This window comes from Pseudomyrmex gracilis, unplaced genomic scaffold, assembly GCF_002006095.1.
Source record: "Pseudomyrmex gracilis isolate BER0280 unplaced genomic scaffold, ASM200609v1 scaffold_1206, whole genome shotgun sequence".
In the NCBI taxonomy this organism is placed as follows: domain Eukaryota; kingdom Metazoa; phylum Arthropoda; class Insecta; order Hymenoptera; family Formicidae; genus Pseudomyrmex; species Pseudomyrmex gracilis.
In genome coordinates, this window is record NW_018021790.1 from 8951 (window position 1) to 31917 (window position 22967).

Below are 22967 nucleotides of genomic sequence, written 5' to 3' on the forward strand. Positions count from 1 at the left end.
AAAATTTTGATCGAGCCGAAGTGTGGAGGTAGATTGCGTCAATCTGAACAGAAAAGTCATACACCATTTTACAAAATTTGCAATAGTTAGTGAGTAGTTAATTAATAAATGTGGCCCAATGAGCGCGGGAAAAGATAATTCGAACTCTGTAGGCGTATACGCTTATCAGCTGTAAAGAAAGATGGCTTACTTCATGCAATGTACTAGCAACAAGAAACGGAGTAAACAAGCGAGAGCGACGTGTGACAGCTTCTTGCGATCAGCTGATATTCGGCGGTACAGAAAAAGCAACTGAGAATATTGCTTTCCGCGAGGAAATAAGGAAATAATAAGCGCTCTCATTTTCTTCTGTCACAAAAAAGATATTACTAGTACTAATTGTTAGTACTAGTAATATCTTTTTTGTGACAGAAGGAAATGACTCCCATTGTAAGATATTACTATTAATTAGACGAGTAGATGTTTGTCTTATTTTTCTGTATCACACGCTTATTTGTATCGCTTGCCGCTGTTTGCTGCGTTACACCGCCGTGAGAATCACATGATCGCGAGCAAGCAGCCTTCTTATCCCTCGCTGCTTTCTCTGAATCGCTTAATATCAGCTGATCACAAGAAGCTGTCTGTCACACGCCACACGCCATATATTGCGCTTGCTTGTTTACTCTGTTTCTCGTTGCTAGGACATTGCATGAAGTAAGCCATCTTTCTTTACAGCTGATAAGCTTATACACCTACAGAGTCTGGATTATCTCTTCCTGCGCGTTCATTGGGTCACATGTTTTAATTAACTACTCAATAACTATTGCGAAGTTTGCAAAATGGTACATAACTTTTTGTTCAGACTGACGCAATCTACCTTCACACATTAGCTTGATCAAAATTGTTGGGACACCTTGTATAAGAAAAATAATACATAAAAATATGTATACATATTTTCATATATCATTTGATACATATTTATTAAGAATTAACTATAATAACCACTATATATGTAAACAAAAAATTTGTTTGCATTGTAAAAATGTACTTTAAATTATATTTAGAGTACATTAATACTATGTTTAGTGCATTTTTAAAGTTTATTTCATAATAATAAGATAAAGATTTTTGTACATTGTTGCAGGTACATTGCAATGCAGTATTTTTAATAAAATAGTACTTTCAATAATAAATGAAATATGCAGGATAGCTTGAGATAAAGTAGATAAACATAATTACATCTTATTGTTAGTAAGAAACAAGTAGTCTCGCAGTCTAAGTAGCGGCTACGAATATGGAGGTCTCAAATTCAAATCCCATCATCTTTAGGATTTTTTCCGGGCCCGGTACTTTTCATCAAGTTAATCAATTGATCGGCGAACTGAATCAAGCCTCCAAAGATTAATTCAAGTGAAATCTCAAATTAATTCTCCTCTCACAAGGCGATGTGCCATTAAATACATATATTCATCCGTTTTCGACATATTGCATTTTTGCTAAAATTTATGACTCGGCACGTGTTGTTAGCAACATGTTGTCATGTTGCTCTTTATGTTAGTGCTAAACCGTTAACAGCAAATACACTGCAAGTTGTCAGCAACACATGTTCAGTACGTCTGATGTCAAACCAAAGGCAAATGTTACTCATCTTGTTCTAAGTTTGCTGAAAACTCAAGCGCTTTGTTTTCGGCAACATGACAGCAAAAACACGGACAAGTGGCTATCAGGGTTGATTTTGAAAAGCAACTCTCTTGTTTTCTCTTTTATTCTAAGAAATGAAATAAATACTTTTAATATCGAAGGTTTTGTCAATCATAGAATATTTGTGAAGACACGACAGTTATTAGACACAATAGAGTTTCTTAATAGAGAATAATAAAAAAAAGTTGGCTCTATTGTGCTTTATTATTAATTTTAGCTACATTTTTCTACTATTTCTTTTATTCACTTTATATTTACTAAAGTCGCGTGAAAAATGTATGATTAAAATAATGATTTTTACTGACCGATTCTTTCATAAATGTTCCTTTGAGAAATGTGCGGCCAAAGTCCAAAGATCTCTCTTTGGGGAATTCAAGATCAAAAGAGAGAGAAAGAGAAAAGCATGAAACATATAAGTTTAATTCCTCCAAAAATATTGCAGTTGCGTTTTCAAACAATATTTATAACATAAAAATAACAACATCTATATACGAAATATTTTTCACTTCTTGTAACATCAAAGTTCAGAAAAATGACTATTCTTCTTTTTATCGTAGTAGAGTATTTAAGTATGACAAAAAATATCCGATCTTTAATAAAACTAAAATTTTTCTCTTTTGTGCAACGGAATACATCTTAGAAATGTCTCAAACTCTCGGAAAATCGGTATTAGGAACAGAATTCATGTCCTCTAATCTTTTGGACTTTGCATAGTTCGCGTGAGAAGCAATTATCAATAATGTGTTTTTACCGTGCACTCAACTAAATATGACTGTCTAGCTCTTTGTTGTTTGTCTAATAATAGAATAAAAATCGGGTAAAAGATTAGAACTGGACAACTACATATAACGATTATATGTAATAAAACATACACAGCGTAAAGTATGTGATCATTTAAATACTAGTAGTATAATATTCAATTAAGTACCAATGAGCGTGCTGAAATCAGCAAATGATGCTCCTGGTTAAGACGCGCGAGATACTTTGATTAAAGTCACACCAACAGCTTTGATAACAGCTAACTTTCTAAATTACATTTTGCTATCAATATTATATTATATAAACAGAGAAGAAAAACTTCAATAAATAATCAGCGCTCGAGCCTTGGATCATACAATATTCTTCTGACTAAAACTAATACAGTTTTAAGTTTGAAAATAAATCTATTGATACATAAATGGCATCATTTACTCAACTTCGAGTGCTGTCAAGCCAGTTTGTTGCTGTTAGAAAGAGTATTGCTACTTACTGTTACTATTTTTAGCACTCCTGTAAAAAACTTGCTAATGAAGAGGCATTGTATAAGGCTTAATGCGCGTTGGCGCTGAATGACGAGCGAATTTATTTCGGCTTTGTGAAATAAGATTGTCGCCAATCGAACTGCGCCTAACGTTCAAACATTGAAACGTGTCTCCGAGCCGTCGGCGAGCATTAGGGTAACTGTGCGATTGTTAATCCAAATTAGACGAGCTAAGCGCATCGGGTTCAACCGGGCTACGTCGTTGATTGGCGCGGTGCTGTAAGATTTCACGCAGCGAGTCTGTGAGTTACCCAGACCGAACATACCGCTGCTGGTTTGCTGAAAAATTAGATTCAAGTCATATGTCTCAAGCGTGTAACATATATGTTAACAAAAAATTGTAAAAAATCTTTCTGCTTCTTTACCTGCCAAAAACAGAGCTTGTTCTCGGAACAAGAATAACTAACGAGGAACTTCCCTTCCGGTGAGAACGCTAATGCAGTGACCGGTGCCGAGTGGGCAGGAACGGTTTGGCATTTGACATTGCCTCGCAATTCATACAATGCGAGCTGCCCATTGCGACCACCAACTGCTATCCTGCGCGTTGCTGGACAATGACTGACCTGAATGTGACATTTAAAAGAAGCTTGTAAAATTTAAATTTAATAAATGCAGCAGTAAGCACAAAAGAGTTTAGTTAATTTACCTGATTGAATCTACACACTGCCGGAAATACTTCGTTCAAGGGCTTCATTTTTAAATGACCTGGATCTAAGCAATGTAAGATGATGTCCATGACCTGAAAACACGATTAATTAGATTAATTACAGATTAATTACAAATAAATCAATGAACGTGTTGACTCGTGTATAAACGCGTTAGATATTTACATGTAGACTAAATCTTTTAAGATTAATTTTAATTTAGAATGAAAATTGATACCTCTACAAGTAGATCGCTCATTTCGCTTTGCATCTTGTCGATTAATTGCTCAACAATCCTGAGAATCTCTGGCTTTGCTCTGGTTAGAACACTCGCGCCAAGATTGACGTTCAAAGTCTGAGCATTTTGTTGAAGAGTGTTGAACCTGGCTACTTCGCGAGCCATTGTAGTGATAAAAGCAGCTGGTCTAGCGGTGGCGATTAACGTCAAGGCGTGACGCGCTGTGCGACATGTGTCAGCTTGTGGTGTAAGAGGAAGGCCGTATGTAAGACTCGGCACTAACTTGTCCGCGTCGCAGCACATTTCCAATAGGCCTAATAAAACCTGCATTGTTGAAAAGTTGAGATTTGAGCAATTAGTTCGAAAAAACATTTCATAATAAATGTAATAAATTCAGAATATCAATGTCATAATCTAGATAATATCTTTTAACCTTTGATACATCGAGATAAGGTTCCCACACGGTGAATCCCCTGCCAATAAGATCGATCGCGGCTCTTCGTAGCGCCGTGTGCATCGGTAGCTTAGGAGAATGAGGTGCGTGCAACAAATGAGTGAGTGCCATGCTAGTGTGTCTAGCAAGATTGTTATTTCCTATGCCAAAACCTTCCACGATCGAGCTCTTCCGTCTTTGTTCGTTGTCCCTTTTTTGATTGCTTGTAGCCACATCTTGGCCAAATTCAGCCCCTATCACGCCCAATAATACGACCGCCGTGGTCTGCTTTCGTTTCAATTCTGCTACACTTGATGGCTTTCTAGCTATACTTTCTGCTAAGAAAGTGCATATTAAAAATTAGTCGATTTTTTTATTATTTGCAGCATTTCTACTACATTTATTTCTCTTTTGTGTGATATTTAATTCTTATGAAAAATATTTTCTTAAAGAAAACACGATTAGAAAGTGAAATTAGTTTTTGTTTGTTTATTTGTTTTTTTTCTTTTTTTTTTAAACGGGTTCTTTCTCCTGACATGTGTAATGTATAATTTATACCAAGAAACGACTCACCTTCAGCTAATTCCTCTTCTTCGTATTCTTCTTCTGGTTGCGATTCTGCAGATGGCACTGGGCTTCCGGGTGCTGGCGAATTTTGATTTTGCGCTTGCGGCGCAATAGGTTCCTGAGTGCTGTACATCGGTAAATACTGTGACCAGTTGTCAACAAGCGCTTTGCGTCCTTTCGTGCCCATTCTGCCTAATTCGGCGAGTAATAAAGCTTGCGCTGCTTCTCGAATCTATGTAGAATATCATTAATATTAAATATGAAGCAACATATTTAAAAATTAAGTAAATCGTAACTATTTAATTGTCAATAATTCAAATAACAAACCTCAACGCACTGATGTTGCCATCTTCGTGCCATCATTTCTACTTGCGGCCGCTTGAATGTTTTTGCACCGCCCTGCGCCGCAACTTTATCAGGTAATAATACGCAATGCAATGTCGCTAAAAGTGACCAACCCTGTTTAATTTGTGCTTGCTGCACTGTGTACATTTCTTCGTTTTCTTCTTCTGTCTTGTTCCAGTTTACTGCACCTCTATTACCCGGTCTGTTCATATAAAAATTGCTTATATATTTAGTTATATATTTTTAGTTATATATTTCAGTTATATATTGTATGTATATATTTGTGTATTATTAACACAGACATTTTATATACTATTATATTATATAATTTTTAGACTATATACAATTTACTTTTGTTTCACGATCAAACTCACCTATGCAATTTGCGATTTCGTTCTTGCTCAGGTACAAACGTTGCGTTATTCATCGACATTAAGGTATTTGCTAAAGCGACCACCGCGAGTAAATGATTGCTCGTCAGAGTCGTCGACAGTTCCCAGTGCGCTCTCGCTGTGAACGCTCTAGTGAGCCTCTCTTGCCTGACCAATTCCGCCGGTAGGCGTTGCTCCAATTGTGTCGCAGGTTCGCCGATCGGCTCAAGTTGTGTTTGCCAAGTTGGCAACAGCAATGACATGTAGCCTGGTACAACATACATGATTATTTCTAAACATTCAATTTTTATTAGATTATTTCTTCAATGCTGCGTTATGAAAAATATGCGTTTGACACTAAAAATCATTTAAATAATAAGAATATGTGTATATCAACAGATAATATGTTGTTCGGTTTTCATTACCTCCCTTAGATAGTACTCCGAAAGAAACGGGAACCATAGGCCGTAGTAGTCCCAACTTTCCTTCGCAAACTCGATCCAAGTCTGGGTCCATACCCCAGGCGTGTAAAAGACTCAAAAGTAGCTGTGCTATCTCCATTGTTGTATTCGGTTCGCTGAACACACCATTCCGTTTCAAATTGTTTTTCGTCGCATCGGTGTTATTCCAATTTTCTCCTATAAAATATCGCATTTGATACAAAAATCGCGAATTTGTATATTATTTAAGCTACCTAAAAGATATAGCTATGTGATGTAACTAAAAAGTGAAAATCAACCAGCTTAACAAAAAACCATATATTAAATATTAATTAAATATTAATATAAACTCGTTGAGAGATAAAAAGATCTGTCGAGTAAGATTGTTAATAGCATTCAACATATCAAGTACAGCGTAATTCTATTGTAAATAAACAAACACACGTACACACAATACCCTGATAGCCAAGTATGTTTTGCAAAATCATGTAACTTAATGCTGAGCTGAAGTTTTCAACTAGTTGCTGTGTATTTGCTGAATACATGATGCATAGTCATACGTAATCGACAACACGAAGGCAAATTTGAGACATTTTGTGTCAACAGATTCAGAGCAAACAAAGAGCAACTATTGCTCATTACGTTGTCAACAAAATGACTTTTATTTATAGAAAACTCTTTGCTTTATCATTCGTTTTTGGCAACATAAGAGCAACATGACGATAACAAAACAAGACACCGATGTCTGTACTTCTGTCGTATGATTGGTAAAAACTGTTGACATATATTTATTCTATCTTGTAGCCCATTAAATGTCGAAAACGAATGACCGTCTTTTAGAATAAGTACACAAAAATAATTATATTTTAGTAAGGAACAAGTAGTCTTGCGGACTGAGTGCAGGGATTGCAAATATGAAGGTCTCGAGTTCAAATCCCACTCATCACCTTAGGATTTTTTCCGGGTCCGGTACCTTTCATCGAGTTAATAAGTTGATCGGCGAACTAAATCAGATCTCCAAAGATTAATTTGAGTGAAATCTTGAAGTAATTAATTCCCCTTTCACAGAGCNATGTGTTATTGAATATATATTTGTCCGTTTNCGACATATTGTATTTTTGCTGAAATTTATGACGTNTTGTTNNCAACTTGTTGTNATGTTGCTCTTTATGTTAGTGATAAACCGTTGACAGCAAATATACAGCAAGTTGTCGGCAACACATGTTAAATACGTGTCATGTCAAACCAAAGACAAATGCCTGACTCACCTTGTTCTAAATTTGCTGAAAACTCAAGCGTTTTGTTTTCGGCAACATGACAGCAAAAACACAGACAGGTGGCTATCAGGGATCCTGCAAACGGCTCTTACAACCGAATTTATTTCATTCATTTGTTTAAAGACTAATGAGCAATAGTTGCTCTTTGTTTGCTCTGAATCTGCTGACACAAAATGTCTCAAATTTGCCTTCGTGTTGTTGATTACGTATGACATGCATCATGTTTTCAGCAAATACACAGCAACTAGTTGAAAACTTCAACTCAGCATTAAGTTACATGATTTTACAAAATATGCTTGGCTATCAGGGTTGTAGCAACATAACCGAAAGGTTCTGTGCTGTATGAGACACGTTGATATAAATGTATTGTATGACAAATCAAAGACAAGCGATATAATTATGTATTAAAAAGATATACAATCTGAAGAGACTGAAGAGACTGAAATTTCAAACGTGTAGAATCAACAAAATTGAAGTAATAATATAACCAATCCTAGTAACCACTATCCATCTCCGTGATCTGGTGCTTATGAATCAAATGCAATTGTTAAGTATAATAATAAAATCTAGATGAAACGATAACAATAAGCCTGTTTAATGTCTAAAAAATTTCTGTTGTGTGATATACACAAAAAATCGAAAAAAACGTAAAAGTGGAAAGCCTAAAATACGAGATAAATCTTTGTAAGATGTGTTGTCAATCGGTGAACTACAAAAATTTATCACTGTTAAGATACTGTCTAACCTTTGCCGTCGACATTCGACGGCTTGAGACCGACGCTTTCTGCTTTGGCCTGTAATTTAGTATGCACATTCTCCGCACCTTCCTTCATCTTAGCCAATATACCTACAGAAAGAAGATCTCGTTTAGGTAATCGATAGCAATCGAAAATACGACAATAATCGAAAATAATTTGAAATGTAACATCTACCAAATTAAACTGAAGAAATCCAAGAAGATCTACTGAAAAAAAACTATTAGAATCTATTAAAAACCAAAAAACTGGAAAATCTTTACTTTCGTAAAAAAGATACATATATATTAAAAAAAAAATATTAAAGATTTAAAAATAAAAATTTTTTATGAATTACTTGAAAATAATGAGATTCAGATGATTTTATATAAGAAAACCAATCACATTTCTAAAAAAGAGTTAATAAAAGCAAGAATTATAGATATTAAAAAAGTCTAAAAACTTTTATTAATTAAAGAAAGATAATATTACATTAAAAACATAAAGTTAATAATATATATAATGAGTCTTATACTTATTTGCAAATATTTTTTCGCAAATAAAATATAAAATGCTTGCTAAACAACCTATTGCGACCTTCAAGAATCGCAAAACAGAGTTAGATATTTGTAACAAAATGTTGCCAAGATTAAATTGATAAAATAACAAAATAAGAGTAACGAAACATTTTGAAGATTCCATAAACAAAATTACAGAATACTTTAATAAAGAAATGTTTCTACATGAAGAAAATGTTTGCGAAATAACAATAAAACACGATACCGTGACGATCCTTCTCCTTCAATATTCGTTCAACATCGCCTGCCTTATCCTTGACGCGACCGAAAAAGTCTATACAAAAGGACATATTAATACATAGAGCTTCACAATATTACCTTTTAAGAGTTACAACTCAGTACAACTGCAAAAAAATCTGTGCTGTTCTTATTTTACATGTACAACAATGTATGTTTTCAAGTATAAATTGTTTTAAAAAATATATAAATAAGATGCTTACCAACTATTTTCTTGTGAGCATCGGGACTGGCAGACTGAGTGAGCGCTGCAACTTTTTGATATTCAGCGGCAGAAATAAGTCCTTGCGCTTCCAAGGAGCCAGGCGACATGGAACCGTACTCGTCACTGAGCAATTGTACTGTGCAATTGACGAACAAAGTAAATTAGTATTAAAATTGATAGTAAGACGTTTCCTCAGATTCCTACTAGTAATTCCAGATTATAACTTTATTTGTTGGGCTGTTAGAACCAATGAACGGGGTGTTTTGCTGTAAATAATTACACTGCTATTTTCAAATGTTTCGGTTTTTATTCTAAACTATCTTCAGTAGAACTAGATTAGAATTATATTATACACAGAGATTACTTAAATGTATAGATACATTTATTTGCAGATACGTTGTTCGCAAATATGTACAAATCACGCAACGAAAAGCATACTTCAATTTTCCAACACTCCTTCACAATTGAACGATGATTGTGCCATATATTGTGTGAATACTATAAAATTTTTTTGTCTGTTTGTCAGTTACAAATCAAATTTTACAAATCAAAGCCACTTCACATTTTATCCAAAACAATTCTAAACTTATTTTTACCCGAGCAGATAAAGGTAACGTCACGATAGCCGACCACAAAAATGATTATAATATAGAAATTAATAACATGCTTAACCCTTATGTGCACACCCGGAATTACCTGCGTTATACCACACTCGGGGTACTCCGGTACTCATGCATAGAATTTGTATGATTTCTGTATAATTTCTTATTTAATCGTACAATTTTCATTTAATATCATAACAGAGGTTGTTAAATAGGAACAAATGATTTTAAAATAAAAAATATTTTTATTTAAACATTAAGTATATGTAAATACGGTCAATTAGAGCCAATGGAAGTTTGTTTGCGATGATATTATGTAATATAAAATCATTTCTGGTTTTTTCTTGCATCATCAGATATTGTCATATCCGAGTGCATAGTGGAAAGTAATATTAAAGCTTTATTTTTTTTGGCACATAAGAACATAAAGTTATTTTCTCATGAAAGCCTTCTACCTCGAAAAGAAAAAAATTGCTCATCAATTGATATGGCAATATCCGATGATGCAAAGAAAAAACCAGAAATGATTTTATATTATAATAAATATAAATCTGGTAGAGAGTAGATCCTGTAGACCAGATGTTATGCAGATATACCACTCATCGGCGTACAAATAAATGGCCATTAGCTTTTTTCTACAACATTATCGATATTGCCTGCATTGCTGCATATCTCATTTATTATGAACATAATAAAATAATAAAAAAACTCCATCAACGTAGAATATTTTTGAGACAACTTAGTGAAGAGCTAGCTACATGCCAATAATTGAAGATTGCTCTCAAAATCTGCAAATAATAAGAAATTATTCTACAAAGTTGGCAGTTAAGAGCATTCTAGACAGACAAATTTCTCCTGCCGAAGTTTGTTCTGACTCTCAGCTGCGGTTAAACCACACCGGCAGAAAAGTGATAACTGGTTCTTGCCATATTTGTTATAAATAAACAATAAAAAAACGCAGGAAAACCAGAAAATCTTGTAGAGTTTGTAACAAACCCGTATGTGATGAGCATGCGGTTACGATAACTCAATGTAAAGAATGCGGTGAATAAATAAATAAATAAATAAAAATAAAAAATATTTTTATTTATTTATAAAATCATTTGTTCTTATTTAACAACCTTTATTATGATATTAAATAAAATTTGTACGATAGAATAAGAAATTATACAGAAATCATACAAATTCTATGCATGAGTACCGAGGTACTCCGAGTGTCCCTGTCGAGTTGATTAACGCACTAATTTTCTTTATTCCTCATTAAAAAAAAAAAAAATCTGGAAGGATATTTTGATAGAAAAATGATCAAATCGTGACCATCCGGCCGGATCAAGAAAAATTTTCACTGGAACATAAAAAATTTTAAAGAAATGTGCGCTGGTGGGTACCCGAGTGTGCACATAAGGGTTAAAGATAACAACACATCAGATAATCAACAAAGATCCAGCAAACACAACTGAAAGTCAATTACGTAATATATTAAGTAGATGGGTTGAGAAAAATTTAGTCAACACATTAATCAACACAAAAACTTCACTTAAGACTTGACTCACTCATTACTTCCGAGAACATATGGAATTTCTAAGATTCACAAACTTAATACTAACACGAAATGCTTATATCGTATTATTGTTTCAACCATAGACAGCCCACTCCATAGTTTTGCAATTTACTTACACAAAATATTGTACAAGAGCATACCTAACTCATCATTTTTTATAAAAGATAGTTTCCACCTCTTTGATATGTTGTCTGGACTGAAAGTAAAGGATGAGTTTATTCTTTGTTCATTAGATGTAATATCACTTTTCACCAACATACCAATAGATTTAGCCCCAGATAGCCAACAAAGTACAAGTTGTTGGCAACTTGCCACAAATATTGCTCATATGTTTTCAGCAATGTAACAAAAGAGTGTATCCTCTTTTCAGTATGTTCTTGCCAGCAACAGTTTTCAAAATATAATTACAGCAAGTTCCCAACAACTCATCAGCAATAAACTTATATTATTTTTCTCAACTTATGAATAAAAATTATTGCTCATATATTGCTCACATATTGCTGACTCACTTGCCATAAACATTGGCTATTTTGCTATTTTGCTTTATATTGAGTTTTCACATTTGGCTATCTGGAGCATTAGAAAGAGTGTCCAAGAGATGGAAATAATAAAGATTAAATACAAAAATAAGCAAAGAAGAAGTTTTGTCAGCTATAAGATTCATGATATTATCTACGTTCTTTTCATTTGACAATAAAATATATAAACAACTTTTTCGCAATATTTTAAAAATTAGTTGGGGGGATACACGGGGTCTTTCATATATGTGATGCAAATCTAGCATCCTATATGATTTAAAGAATTGTTATTTTAATTCAAAAAACTCACGTGAAAAATTAACACGTGAACGCATACATATAAATGTATGCATATATATATATATACGCACATTTTTCCGCACAACATCCTGCGATCGGCTCTTACTGACCGGGCTTACATATATTTATTAGTTTAAAATATATAAACAAACCCATGGTATCCCAATAGGCTCATCTCTTTCTCTTATCATCGTGGACATCACTATGCAAGATATTGAACTAAGAATACTTAGCAGCATATCTTTCCAAATACTGTTTTTCGTTACGTTGACAACATCGCAATAGCGATCCCCAGAGACAAAGTAGATGACATTTACAAACATTTAATTCAATTCACCTACGAGTTACAGACAACTGAAGAGCTAGGCTTCCTAGATTTATGTATCGTTCTTGAGAATAACGTTGTAAAATGTGATTGGTACCACAAACCAACGTTTTCAGGAAGGTATTTAAACTATCTATCTCAAGGCTCTTTATGCCACAAAATCGGCACAATTTACAACCTCGACAGAGCTATCTTACTATCAAACCCGAATTACCAACAACAAAAACTTACAGTTGTGTGTTGACACTCTCTTGGATAATAACTACTCGTTAAGAGGATGCTGAACCGTCCTGTTTTACCCTCATTCCGTATTTTTAACTTTTTGTAAAAACTATGAATCGGAATAAAAAATACTTCTCTAGAAATAAAGAAAATATAGTAAAGAATGGGATAAAGCATAAAAATTTAAGAAAAACAAAAAAAAGTTTGTGTAGACTGTTATTACTAAAACTACATTTTTACTTTATATGCAAAATTGGCATATAAATCCAACTAAAAATATCTTTATCCCAAACTAGAAACATGGACGAATATTTTGAGTGCTTCAAAAAAGATTTTAAAGCCTTGTGAGACAAGAAAAATTAAAACTACGATTTGTATAATTTTAAAGAAGCGTCAGAGAGAAATATATGTCTATCCTTGTCTCTCTCATCTATCCTTGTTTTGATTTGGTCCCGAGAGATGGCGCCACTAACTCGATAGCATAGCGGTTGAGTAGCAGCTGAGCGGACTTTTGCCAGCGGCTCAGCATCCTCTTAAACTTCATCTTTTAAACAATACAAAAAAGATTAAGAATATTGTTTTCCACCAAGCTAAATGGTCATAGACAATGTCCAGAGTCTAATGAACAGAGAGAACCTATTAGATTTTTCGTGGTACCGTTTGTCCTCTCTATCACTGAAAACTTAAAACCATTAATTATTAATAAAAACAACAAAAAAACCTCAAATCAGATTATATTGCAGAAGTCTCAATCCCAACTAAATAAATATATTAAAACTCACAAAGATCAACTACTACAAAACAAAAAAAAAACATCGTATATAACATAAATTGCAATACATGTGAAGCAAATTATGTAGGGCAGACCAAACGGCAGTTAAACATCAGAGTAAAAGAATACATAGAATTTATAAAAACAGAAGGTCACCTCGGTAATAGAGGAACATTTGTTGAACTGTCATATACTGATCATACGTTCTACTGGAAGTTCATACGAGCGTTAGACCATGAAACAAATTATTGCAAACGTTTAATATCTGAGTCATTGCATATCAAGCTCAACAAGAACAGCCTTAAGAGAGTACTGGATACCGACCATAGAGACCTGTAAATCGACGTTTTAGAAACGTAAATTTCTCTAATTTCTAATTTTGTGTACTGCATCACATGAAAAATGCTTCTACTGAAGCAAGTAAATATAAAAAACTACATGGTGCTCTTGAAAATGGGTATATAATGCTCTTTTTTTCATTTACAAAGATAGTATGTAATAACTTATACTGTCATCACGAGAATCGCTTTTTCTCGTCATCTACACATTCCAATCATAATCTGAGTATCTCATTGGATTCTTTTTTGTCGTACTTATTGCTGTAATTCAGTGTAAATATGTATATAAGCTTAGAAATAATTTTATATACATGAATATATGGTGAGGTTATAGAAGAAAACTGTATAAAAAAAAATTTATGCTGAATTTTGACATTCCAAAGAACAACAGCAAACTCTTAGCATCATTTACTTATTTCTGTAGAAGCATTTTGGATTTGATGCAGTAAATACGGCACAAAACGAAATATTAAAACGTCGATTTACAGGTCTCTATAGTCGGTATCCAGTACCCTCTTAATGTCATGCAAGAGACCAAATTATTAGATAACTCATATCTTCCGATTTTAGACAAACTGTGAAGGTGTTGGAAAATTCATATGCTTTTCGTTGCGTGATTTGTACATATATTTGCGAACAATGTATCTGCAGATAATGTATCTATACATCTAAATAATCTCTGTGTATAATATAATAGTTCCACTGAAGATGGTTTAGAATAAAAACCGAAACGTTTGGAAATAGCAGTGTAATTATTTACAGCAAAACACCTCGCTCATTGGTTTCAACAGCCCAACAAATAAATGATTATTATAAATTATGACACTTAAATTTTTTTAGAAGAATATTTTGTACCTATTAACGCTTCTATGTCGAAAAACAAGATATGACTCTCCGGATCCTTCGGGTTACTCCTGAATCCCTGAATCATTAACGGCGAGCCTTTGGCTTTTATTTGATTACCATGATCGGGACCATGTCCGCCGTGAAGCTGCTGTAACTGATGCAGCCCTCTCTGTGTGGCGTGTCGAATTGCCGATAAATTCCTATGGCGTAAACCCCTAAAAAATAAAAATTGGACGGACTGTACGGAGTTACTGTATAACGGAGAATGTTATCTCGGAAGATCTCGAATATCACGCAAGATTTTCACCGTCCACGCTACAAGATTTCATTTACCTAAAAAAATGCACAGCAGGATTGGCTAGTCCTAATTCACCGCCGCCAGCAGATCCGCATGCCGCAGCTATAGTGTTTTCATCACATGCGTAGAGCACCTCTTCCGCAATAATGCCTAAAAGTAATATGTACATAAGATTCGTTGCAAGTACAAATCTTGTATATTCAAAGAAATGTAGTACGAAAACATGGAATTGAAGGATACATAAGATTTAAGAATTGAGACTGCTAAAAATAAAAAAATGTGAAAGAAACGTATAGTAAATTGAAAAATTAAAGCAAGAGCTAACAAACCGTGCAATACGCGATCCAAATGACCGGTTTCCATTTGCCAAACGTACACAGCACCGTCCGAACATCCAACTATCATGAAATCATCCAATGGTCTCCACTTGATGGTTACCACCGGGAAAAGATGACGCGAAGCAAGCACGACACATTTTCTCTCAGCTAATGAGAGCAATGTGACACTGTGATCTGACGCCACACTGCAAACGCACTTTTGTATTCTAGGCTGCGGATAAAAATACCCATAGTTTGTTACAGAATATGAATTCTTAACAAGTAAATTTTTAAGGCTCTATGAAAGTTTCAACGGAATATATATAAGGTCTTACGAGCCGAACGCAGGATGTTTGTGCGGAAATATGCATGTATATATATATGAATATACATACGTGTTCACAAGTAAATTTTTACAAGTAAGTTATTTGAATTGATATTTCAATTCATCAAATCATATAGGATGCTAGATTTGCATCTCGTATATGAAGAATCCCGAATACCCCGCAAACTAATTTAAAATATTACGAAAAAATCTCCTCAGCCAGGAGTCGAACCTGGAATCTCCGTCGTCTTCCCTGTTAGGCCACCGAGGCACTTGGAGCTTGTCTCGCAATACTTCATACATCTTTCAAAGATGATCTGATAGTTTTTAATAACGCTTATCATTTCAACCGGCGTAAATTAACAAGTAAATTTTTAAGGCTTTATGAAAGTTAGTTTGGAGAGATATTTGGGATCCTTCATATACGAGATGCAAATCTAGCTTCCTATATGACTTGATGAATTGAAATGTCAATTCAAATAACTCACTTGTAACAATTTACTTGTGAACACGTATATATATTCATATATATATACATGCACATTTCCGCACAAACATCCTGCATTCGGCTCGTAAGACGTTATATATTTCGTATGAATTCTTAATTTTAGGACAAAATAAAGATTAAAAAAGGTCACAAATACCATAATCACAAATACAAGTTTTTATAGTACAAATTAGCAAATATTCATACACTGCAATTATCAGGCGGCACCATTAGTTGTGTGATTTCGCCGGCGTGAACGCAAAACCGGTGGATCAATGTGCCAGCGTATAAATCCCAGAGACAAACAGCGAAATCCACAGCACCGGAAACGAGATGAGTGCGATCGTAGCGAGATGCCGCGCCGTGTGGATAAAGCAGACAGTTTACTCGTCCTGAGTGACCCAGAAGAACTTGATGTGGTGGCCAATCTAAATAATAGGTAAGAAATTTCAATCAAAAAAATATCATGTGTGTATAGATTTTATCTTTCTTTTACATCCTCACATTACAATCAAGTAGGCAGAAGAACACGTTTATCAGACACTTTTTTTCACATTATTTGTTTAATCACTTCACTTTGTATTAACAATATCGCAGTGTAATCTTGACTTTGATACATACAGGAAATTGTCAACTTTTTCTGAAGATGATCCAATCCTGAATCAAAACGTTAAAAATAAAATAAGTTGTTCGTTACACACCATCTGTGTCTATGGCCTTTTCTCCTTTTTGGATTTATTTTTTATTTCTCTCTCTCTCTCTCTCTCTCTCTCTCCCTCCCCCCCTCTCTCTCTCTCTCCCTCTCTCCCTCTCTTCCTCTCTCTCTCTCTCCCTCTCTCTCCCTCTCCCGCTCGCTCGCTCGCTCGCGCTCGCGCTCGCGCACGCACACGCACACGCACACGCCCACACACACACACCTACTAAGTATTATCAATAAGCAGATACAATACCATCGTACTGCTGATGATTGCCATGCAGCAATTGAAGCATCACAGTTTGCGTCGCTGGAACAATGATGATACTACCGTCTTCGCGACCAACGACTAGCCGACTCTGCTGCGGTAAGTAAATGCAAGCGGTGAGTTTAATACCCTGACCGTCGCCTGAGTCCAACTGATCGAGTATTCCCACGGGTGGTGGTTTCATCGCGTCCCAGGCAGCGGTAAGACTCGTTTTTACAGTCGGCGGTAACGCGGGCGGAGAAGACCCGTCGTTCTGACATATCTGGGCGAGTTGCTGCGTCGTCACATCTGGCACTGTCCAGAGGATAACAACACCCTCGCTATCACCGCGCAACAAATACTTTAGAGTCTTGTTTTGACGTTGCACAGTGACCAGTCGCATAGCCGGAGGGCAAGAAAGAGGCTGTAACGTATGAAACAAAAATTCGCGCACGGTAAAAGAAAATAAAGAAAGATAATTAAGACATTTCTAAAAATGAATTAATTAAAGAGAAACAATTTGAAAAATAAGAAGTATCGAGACGCGCACAAATACATTTTAAAAATAAGTAAAAAGATGTTTTCTCACCTTGTCTCCGGGTTGGGTTAGTGTGCAATACAGATAGGGCTGATCTTGCTCGGTACTGGCGGTATGAAAGTTCTTGTTATCCGCGACGCTACTGTATATCATACAAAAACGGTAATTACCCTTTGTCTTCAGAAAGTCTTAGATACCATTTGTGAATCATTGTTTTCCACTTTCATGTTCGTAGAATTCAAGATTTATTGAAATCTTTGTATATATGCTTGATATTCAAAACCATATTCACAAATAGTAACTATTTTTTTCCATATCGCGCATAAGCTTATTGCGAATACTTAAAAACTGCGTGATTATTCGCTAAGTTTACTAGCAAGCAAATGCGAGTAAACGTAATCTTTAAAAGCAATAGAATTATTATAAAAACGGTACACAAAGGTGAATGTGCTTGTGAAAAACTACGTCTTTTTTTTAACTAGACAATCGAATTATGTAACTATAATTGTATTTTGCAAATGTGTCGACAAACTTTTCTTTTAGTGAATTACAATAAATATTTTACAAAAAGTCACCACCATCCGAATTCAATAAGGTTGACATATGTTGTCAAGGATAACTCTCTGAGTAACAATCAAAAGGTTTTAGCCGTTGCTTCGTTGTTTGGTAAAAAGTTATTTAAAAAAAATGAGATTGTAGACGAATGTTGGAAATTTCCACTTTTCTTATTTATTCTGTGTAATGTTGTATAATGTTATATGTTTTTATTGTTATTATAATGCATTGTAAGTATTATTCATTGTTTTGTAGCCGAATCTATCCTTCATGCGCAAAGCGTTTAAATAAGTATTCAGCTATGTAAAATTTGTAATATTCTACTGATGTTCCGTAATATAGAATATTTGCTTGCATATCACGCCAAATTATTTCAATATTTTGTGACAATGTGTAGTTGGAACAACAAAGTTTTTTTTTGTGATTTACTGTGTAATGATCCCCCCGAATGGGTTCCCACCTTGTAGTAGCTCCGAGGCGGGAGCTCCGGGTCCGCGGAGCGCTCGGTGTGCACGTGGTCTGGCCGCCTCGCAGTAACTACACGGAACGTTTATTTTGTTCCCAGCGTGTGCTGGTGGCGGCGCGGCCGGGCATTGATCGTCAGCCCCCGAGTGGACGCTGGCAGATCTGCCCGGTCGTGTTGCCACAACGAATGTGTAAACTGATGGGACAAGTATTGACCACAGAAGGTGAGCATCTGGTGTCCTCGGAGGCTCGGGGCTCTCGCGCCGGAACGGGTAGGGCTTAAGGTTACGGGCGGTCACCCGCTCAGGGGTGGGCCCGCCCGCGGCCAACTAAGAGGAACCCCCTAAGCTAAGGTGTGAACAACCGTGCCGAGAGCTGCGTGGCGCAAAGGGTGTTGCGTCCTGAACGGTGCCTCCTGGATACCGGGCGAAATCCAGGAGTACCGAGCCAAGCCCCAGCCATACGCGGCTCTGGCCGGGTGAGACCGCGCGACCGCGACACTCGTGGGACTCAAATGGATAACATTTCAGAAAGCACCCCTTCCAAAGCTCCCAAGAGCAAAACTTCCTCCGGAAGCAAACACCCAGGGAGTCTAAACGATACGAGAGCGGGCTCTGTAGCCCCGCCTCGCAAAAGACTTAGCGGAGCCACCAGGCACCGTCTGAGAAACGAGAGGCAGGCGAGGGAGAGTGTGGCTGCTAAGGCCTCTCACACTCATACTGCTGTTGCTTTAAAAACAGGAATTGGGGGTGGACGGGCTTCGGGTAGCGCGGCGAAGCGCGCTAGGCCGGAGCACGCTACCCCTAGTCCCCCTACCAATCGCCAGGACAAGAGACCCAGAAATGAAAGGTCTTATGCGCAGGTGACAACAGGAACTGTCAAGGTGGCCCTAGTATTGGAAGGCTACCCCGACAAGAAATTAGGAGCTGATGAGGGGTTGGAGATCAAGAAATTGATTAGATCTCGCATCCTCGGCATGTCCGGAGATGCCAAAGCTCCCACCTTCATCGGCACCTGGGACATAGATGGATACTGGTGATAGTGTGCGCCAGTAAAGAGTCGGAGGAGTGGCTTAGAAGTCATTCCTTTGATTAGAAGATTAGGGGAACTCCTCTGCGTGTGTTGGCGGCCGGTGAGCTACCGAGGCGTCATCGGGTGGTGATACACCATGTGGACACCATGTCCACAACTGGACACCCGATTTTGGGACTAATGGATATTTGGATCAACTGGACTTTTTATGTGATCCCCGCGCCTATTCTTCGAATTAATGACGCCGTCTGTACAGTCGGCGTCAATGAATCGTTTCGTGGACGCGGGGAGCTAGGGGTAAGAGGGACGGTATTCCTTAGCAGTAAATACTGTAATTGGTCAATTTATCAAAATCTGCTACAGTTAGTTAGTGCGGCGCCCGTTGGCAGTACTTACTCCTAGGGAATACCGTCTCTCTTACCCCTAGCTCCCGGGATTACGAAACGATTCATTGACGCCGACTGTACATTATGTATAACGTTGAACCAAAATAACGAGACTCTTTTTTGTTCTTTTTGTTCTTTATGTTTGTGTTGTAAGCGTGTAGGCAGGCGGGACTGCACCTCCCTCGAGAAAAAATAAAAAACGATTGTCGCTTCATGTCGATAGTATGTACGTGGTTTTTAGCGACACTTAATCAGAAGTCGTTCCCTATTATTTCTCGAGAAGGGATGCAGGGGGAATCCCTTTCCCTGCCTGCACGCTTATAACAAACAAAATGTACATGATGTTGGAAAATAAGAATTTATTTATGAAATTTCTTTTGTTTATAACTTTTTAACAAACAACAAGCAACGACTAAAACCTTTTGATTGTTACTCAGAGAGTAACAATCCTTGACAGCATATGTCAAGCTTATTGAATTCGGGGGGTAATGACCTTTTATAAATATTTACCGTGAATTACCTTTGCTTCACGCTTGTTTGTATATACATATATATATGTATATATGTATATATGTATATATGTGTGTACATCATACACTTAATATAATACCAGTGCAAAGCAACTTAAAGCAAACAAAAGAATACAAAAAAACAGAAGTAATGAGTTATGATAACACGTGATTTCTTCTCGTATTTACCTTCTCCCGAATATCTTTCACATTTCATCTTGTATACATTATCTGTTTGGACTGCGATTAAGGAGTGTGATGATTATGACAATGTACATGAAAACGTGAACTTAAATGTGAGCGTCTATGAGAAAATTCGTGATGTTACGTATATAGCACGTGAGAAAATTGACAAAAAAACAATTTTATGTTCAAGTCATCAATTGATGCGTGTAATTTGTGTCAACGCAATAAATCAATTCATTTAGAATTAAAACATTATACATCTGCAACACTATACATTGGTGATCAAAATACAAAGAGTGATCCCAAAAAGAAGTAAAGTTTCGTCCGTTTTGAAGTTTTTGAATTTTGAGCCAAATAGTGTATTAAATGATAGCTTATGATGAGACATAGATCACAGAAAAATTTCATATTAAGCCTTTTTGTTTCGGAAATAGGCGAGGTCAAAGTTACTAAGTTGGGTAGGAAAAGAGCATCGGTATCGTGATATACGTTATAAGTAAATCTACGGAACTGTCTATCGGAACTCATCAATTTCGATGGGATAACTTTGCACACTTGTAAAACTATGACAAATAAGCGACATATATTTTTTGATATAAAATAATTTTTTTGTTTTTCGCTTCGATTTTGCTTTAGTTGGCTGGAACACTTCGATCTTTTTAGTCGGCTGGATTGCTTTAATTTTATCTTATAGTTCGTTAAGGATAAGATAGGATAGGTTTAGCAGTTTGTCAGTTTATTAACATATTGGGTCTGTATTTTGAAATCCTATGTTCAGAGTTGTAAGCAACGATCCTAGAAATGTGTAAATGATCATTTTTGTGCGTATTGATTAATAATTATAAAAGTTAGATAGTCAATGTCCGCCATTTTGATTTGTGATTACAAATTCGGGGCTAGAATTTCATAAATCAGCGACTTCAAAAACCTTTTAAATTTATTTTATTTTTTTGATCACGCAGAATGTATGTATATAAATGTATGTATATAAATTCTAGCTGAAACGTGAAAATCTCCTCACATCTAAGAGCTTGTCACCCTTTAGAGTGCATTTTTGCCAATATAAAAATATGTCGATTATTTGTCATATTTTACAAATGTGCAAAGTTATCCCATCAAAATTGGTGAGTTCTGATAGACAGTTCCGTAAATTTACTTGTAACGTATGTCATAATACCGATACTCTTTTCTCACCCAACTTAGTAACTTTGACTTTGCCTATCTCCGAAACGAAAAGTAGGCTCTTGTGTGATTTTGAATCAATTAATATGATTGACAATGTCTTATCATAAGCTATCATTCAGGACTATTTGGTTAAAAATTCAAGAACTCCAAAACGAGCGATCTTTGGAGTCACTCTTTAGTGTGTACTCTGAGGTTCTATAATAGTATATCCTGATACACACCGAAAGAGAATGATTATTATGAAAAAAACGAATGATTATATTAATACAAAAAAGTTAAAAAGTATGTTAACATACGAGAAAAATGATGAATGAAAAAAAGAAGAGAAAGAGAGAAAGATCACAAAGAAAAATAATAAAAGATCAGAAGAGAAACTTGTATGAAGAACATGTACAAGTGATAATGCGGGTTACCTGCTGAGAGCCTTGCCCTTCAGCTTGCTAGAACACCAGATCCCGCGTAGAATGCAGTAGATGTGTACATAATATGAAAAAGACATCACCGTAAGACGAACTATTGTGTTAATTGTTACTTTAATGTGCATGTACAAAAATTTTTCAGATTACACTGTTGTCGGCTAAACGCTGAATGCTCAAATTTCGTAGAGTAAAAATAAAATCCTTTTTTAAAAGTTTTCTTTTTATTTCTGCTTGAAAAATATATGTATTATAACGAAGGAAACTCCTATTGAGTATTTAATCTTTTAAAATACATTATTTAGCCCTCAAACTGCAAGCCATGGTCATTAGTGTCCGCGCAAAATCTATTTGCGTTTATAATTTACAAACGAGAGAAGAGAAAGGGGTCCGATCTTAAAAAAAGTTGTATAAGAGGAGAACGTAACGGCCAAATTTCAGATCTCCACAACTTTGATAGTCACAGTGACAAGACAAAATTTCGAGCGAATACTTTGCAGATTACGATACATTTTTGTACAAGTAAAAACTTTTTGGTTTTTTATCTGATTTTTATATGTTCACAATTTTGCTCAATGTCAAGTCGTGATATTTTTAAATAAAAAAATCAAATTAAAAAAATGTTTTTCATAATAATTTCAAAATAACGCAGCGCTCTTCTGACGAGCTACCTCGGGTGCTTCGAAAAAAACAGATTGACTATTTTGTTATGGTCTAATGTTACTATTATTTTGAATAAAAATGTAATCAAAAAACCTTAGTTTTTACTTCAAAAACGCCAGCATTCACAAATA

General features: G+C 35.7%; 1 protein-coding gene across 12 annotated transcripts in view; it reads right to left on the reverse strand.

The window, feature by feature from the left end:
* Window positions 1–1032: 1032 nt before the first annotated feature.
* LOC109861965 (WD repeat-containing protein 7) overlaps window positions 1033–22967 on the reverse strand; it is a 29608-nt gene continuing 7673 nt past the window's right edge. For 2 of the 12 annotated variants that reach the window (XM_020441824.1, XM_020441829.1), the window contains exons 8-26: window positions 22171–22197; window positions 17491–17581; window positions 16911–17325; window positions 16168–16388; window positions 15161–15380; window positions 14867–14981; window positions 14543–14748; window positions 9048–9185; window positions 8813–8881; window positions 8041–8142; window positions 6004–6216; window positions 5582–5846; window positions 5190–5409; window positions 4869–5094; window positions 4296–4633; window positions 3863–4186; window positions 3627–3719; window positions 3346–3543; window positions 1034–3259 (exon numbers count right to left, since the gene is read on the reverse strand). In XM_020441824.1, the coding sequence (XP_020297413.1) occupies window positions 3074–3259; window positions 3346–3543; window positions 3627–3719; window positions 3863–4186; window positions 4296–4633; window positions 4869–5094; window positions 5190–5409; window positions 5582–5846; window positions 6004–6216; window positions 8041–8142; window positions 8813–8881; window positions 9048–9185; window positions 14543–14748; window positions 14867–14981; window positions 15161–15380; window positions 16168–16388; window positions 16911–17325; window positions 17491–17581; window positions 22171–22197 (3667 nt within the window). In that variant the 3' untranslated portion in view covers window positions 1034–3073. Of the gene's footprint in view, window positions 3260–3345; window positions 3544–3626; window positions 3720–3862; window positions 4187–4295; window positions 4634–4868; window positions 5095–5189; window positions 5410–5581; window positions 5847–6003; window positions 6217–8040; window positions 8143–8812; window positions 8882–9047; window positions 9186–14542; window positions 14749–14866; window positions 14982–15160; window positions 15381–16167; window positions 16389–16910; window positions 17326–17490; window positions 17582–22170; window positions 22198–22967 lie in introns of all 12 variants that reach the window. The other 10 variants (XM_020441835.1, XM_020441836.1, XM_020441825.1 and 7 more) reach the window with 9 other exon arrangements.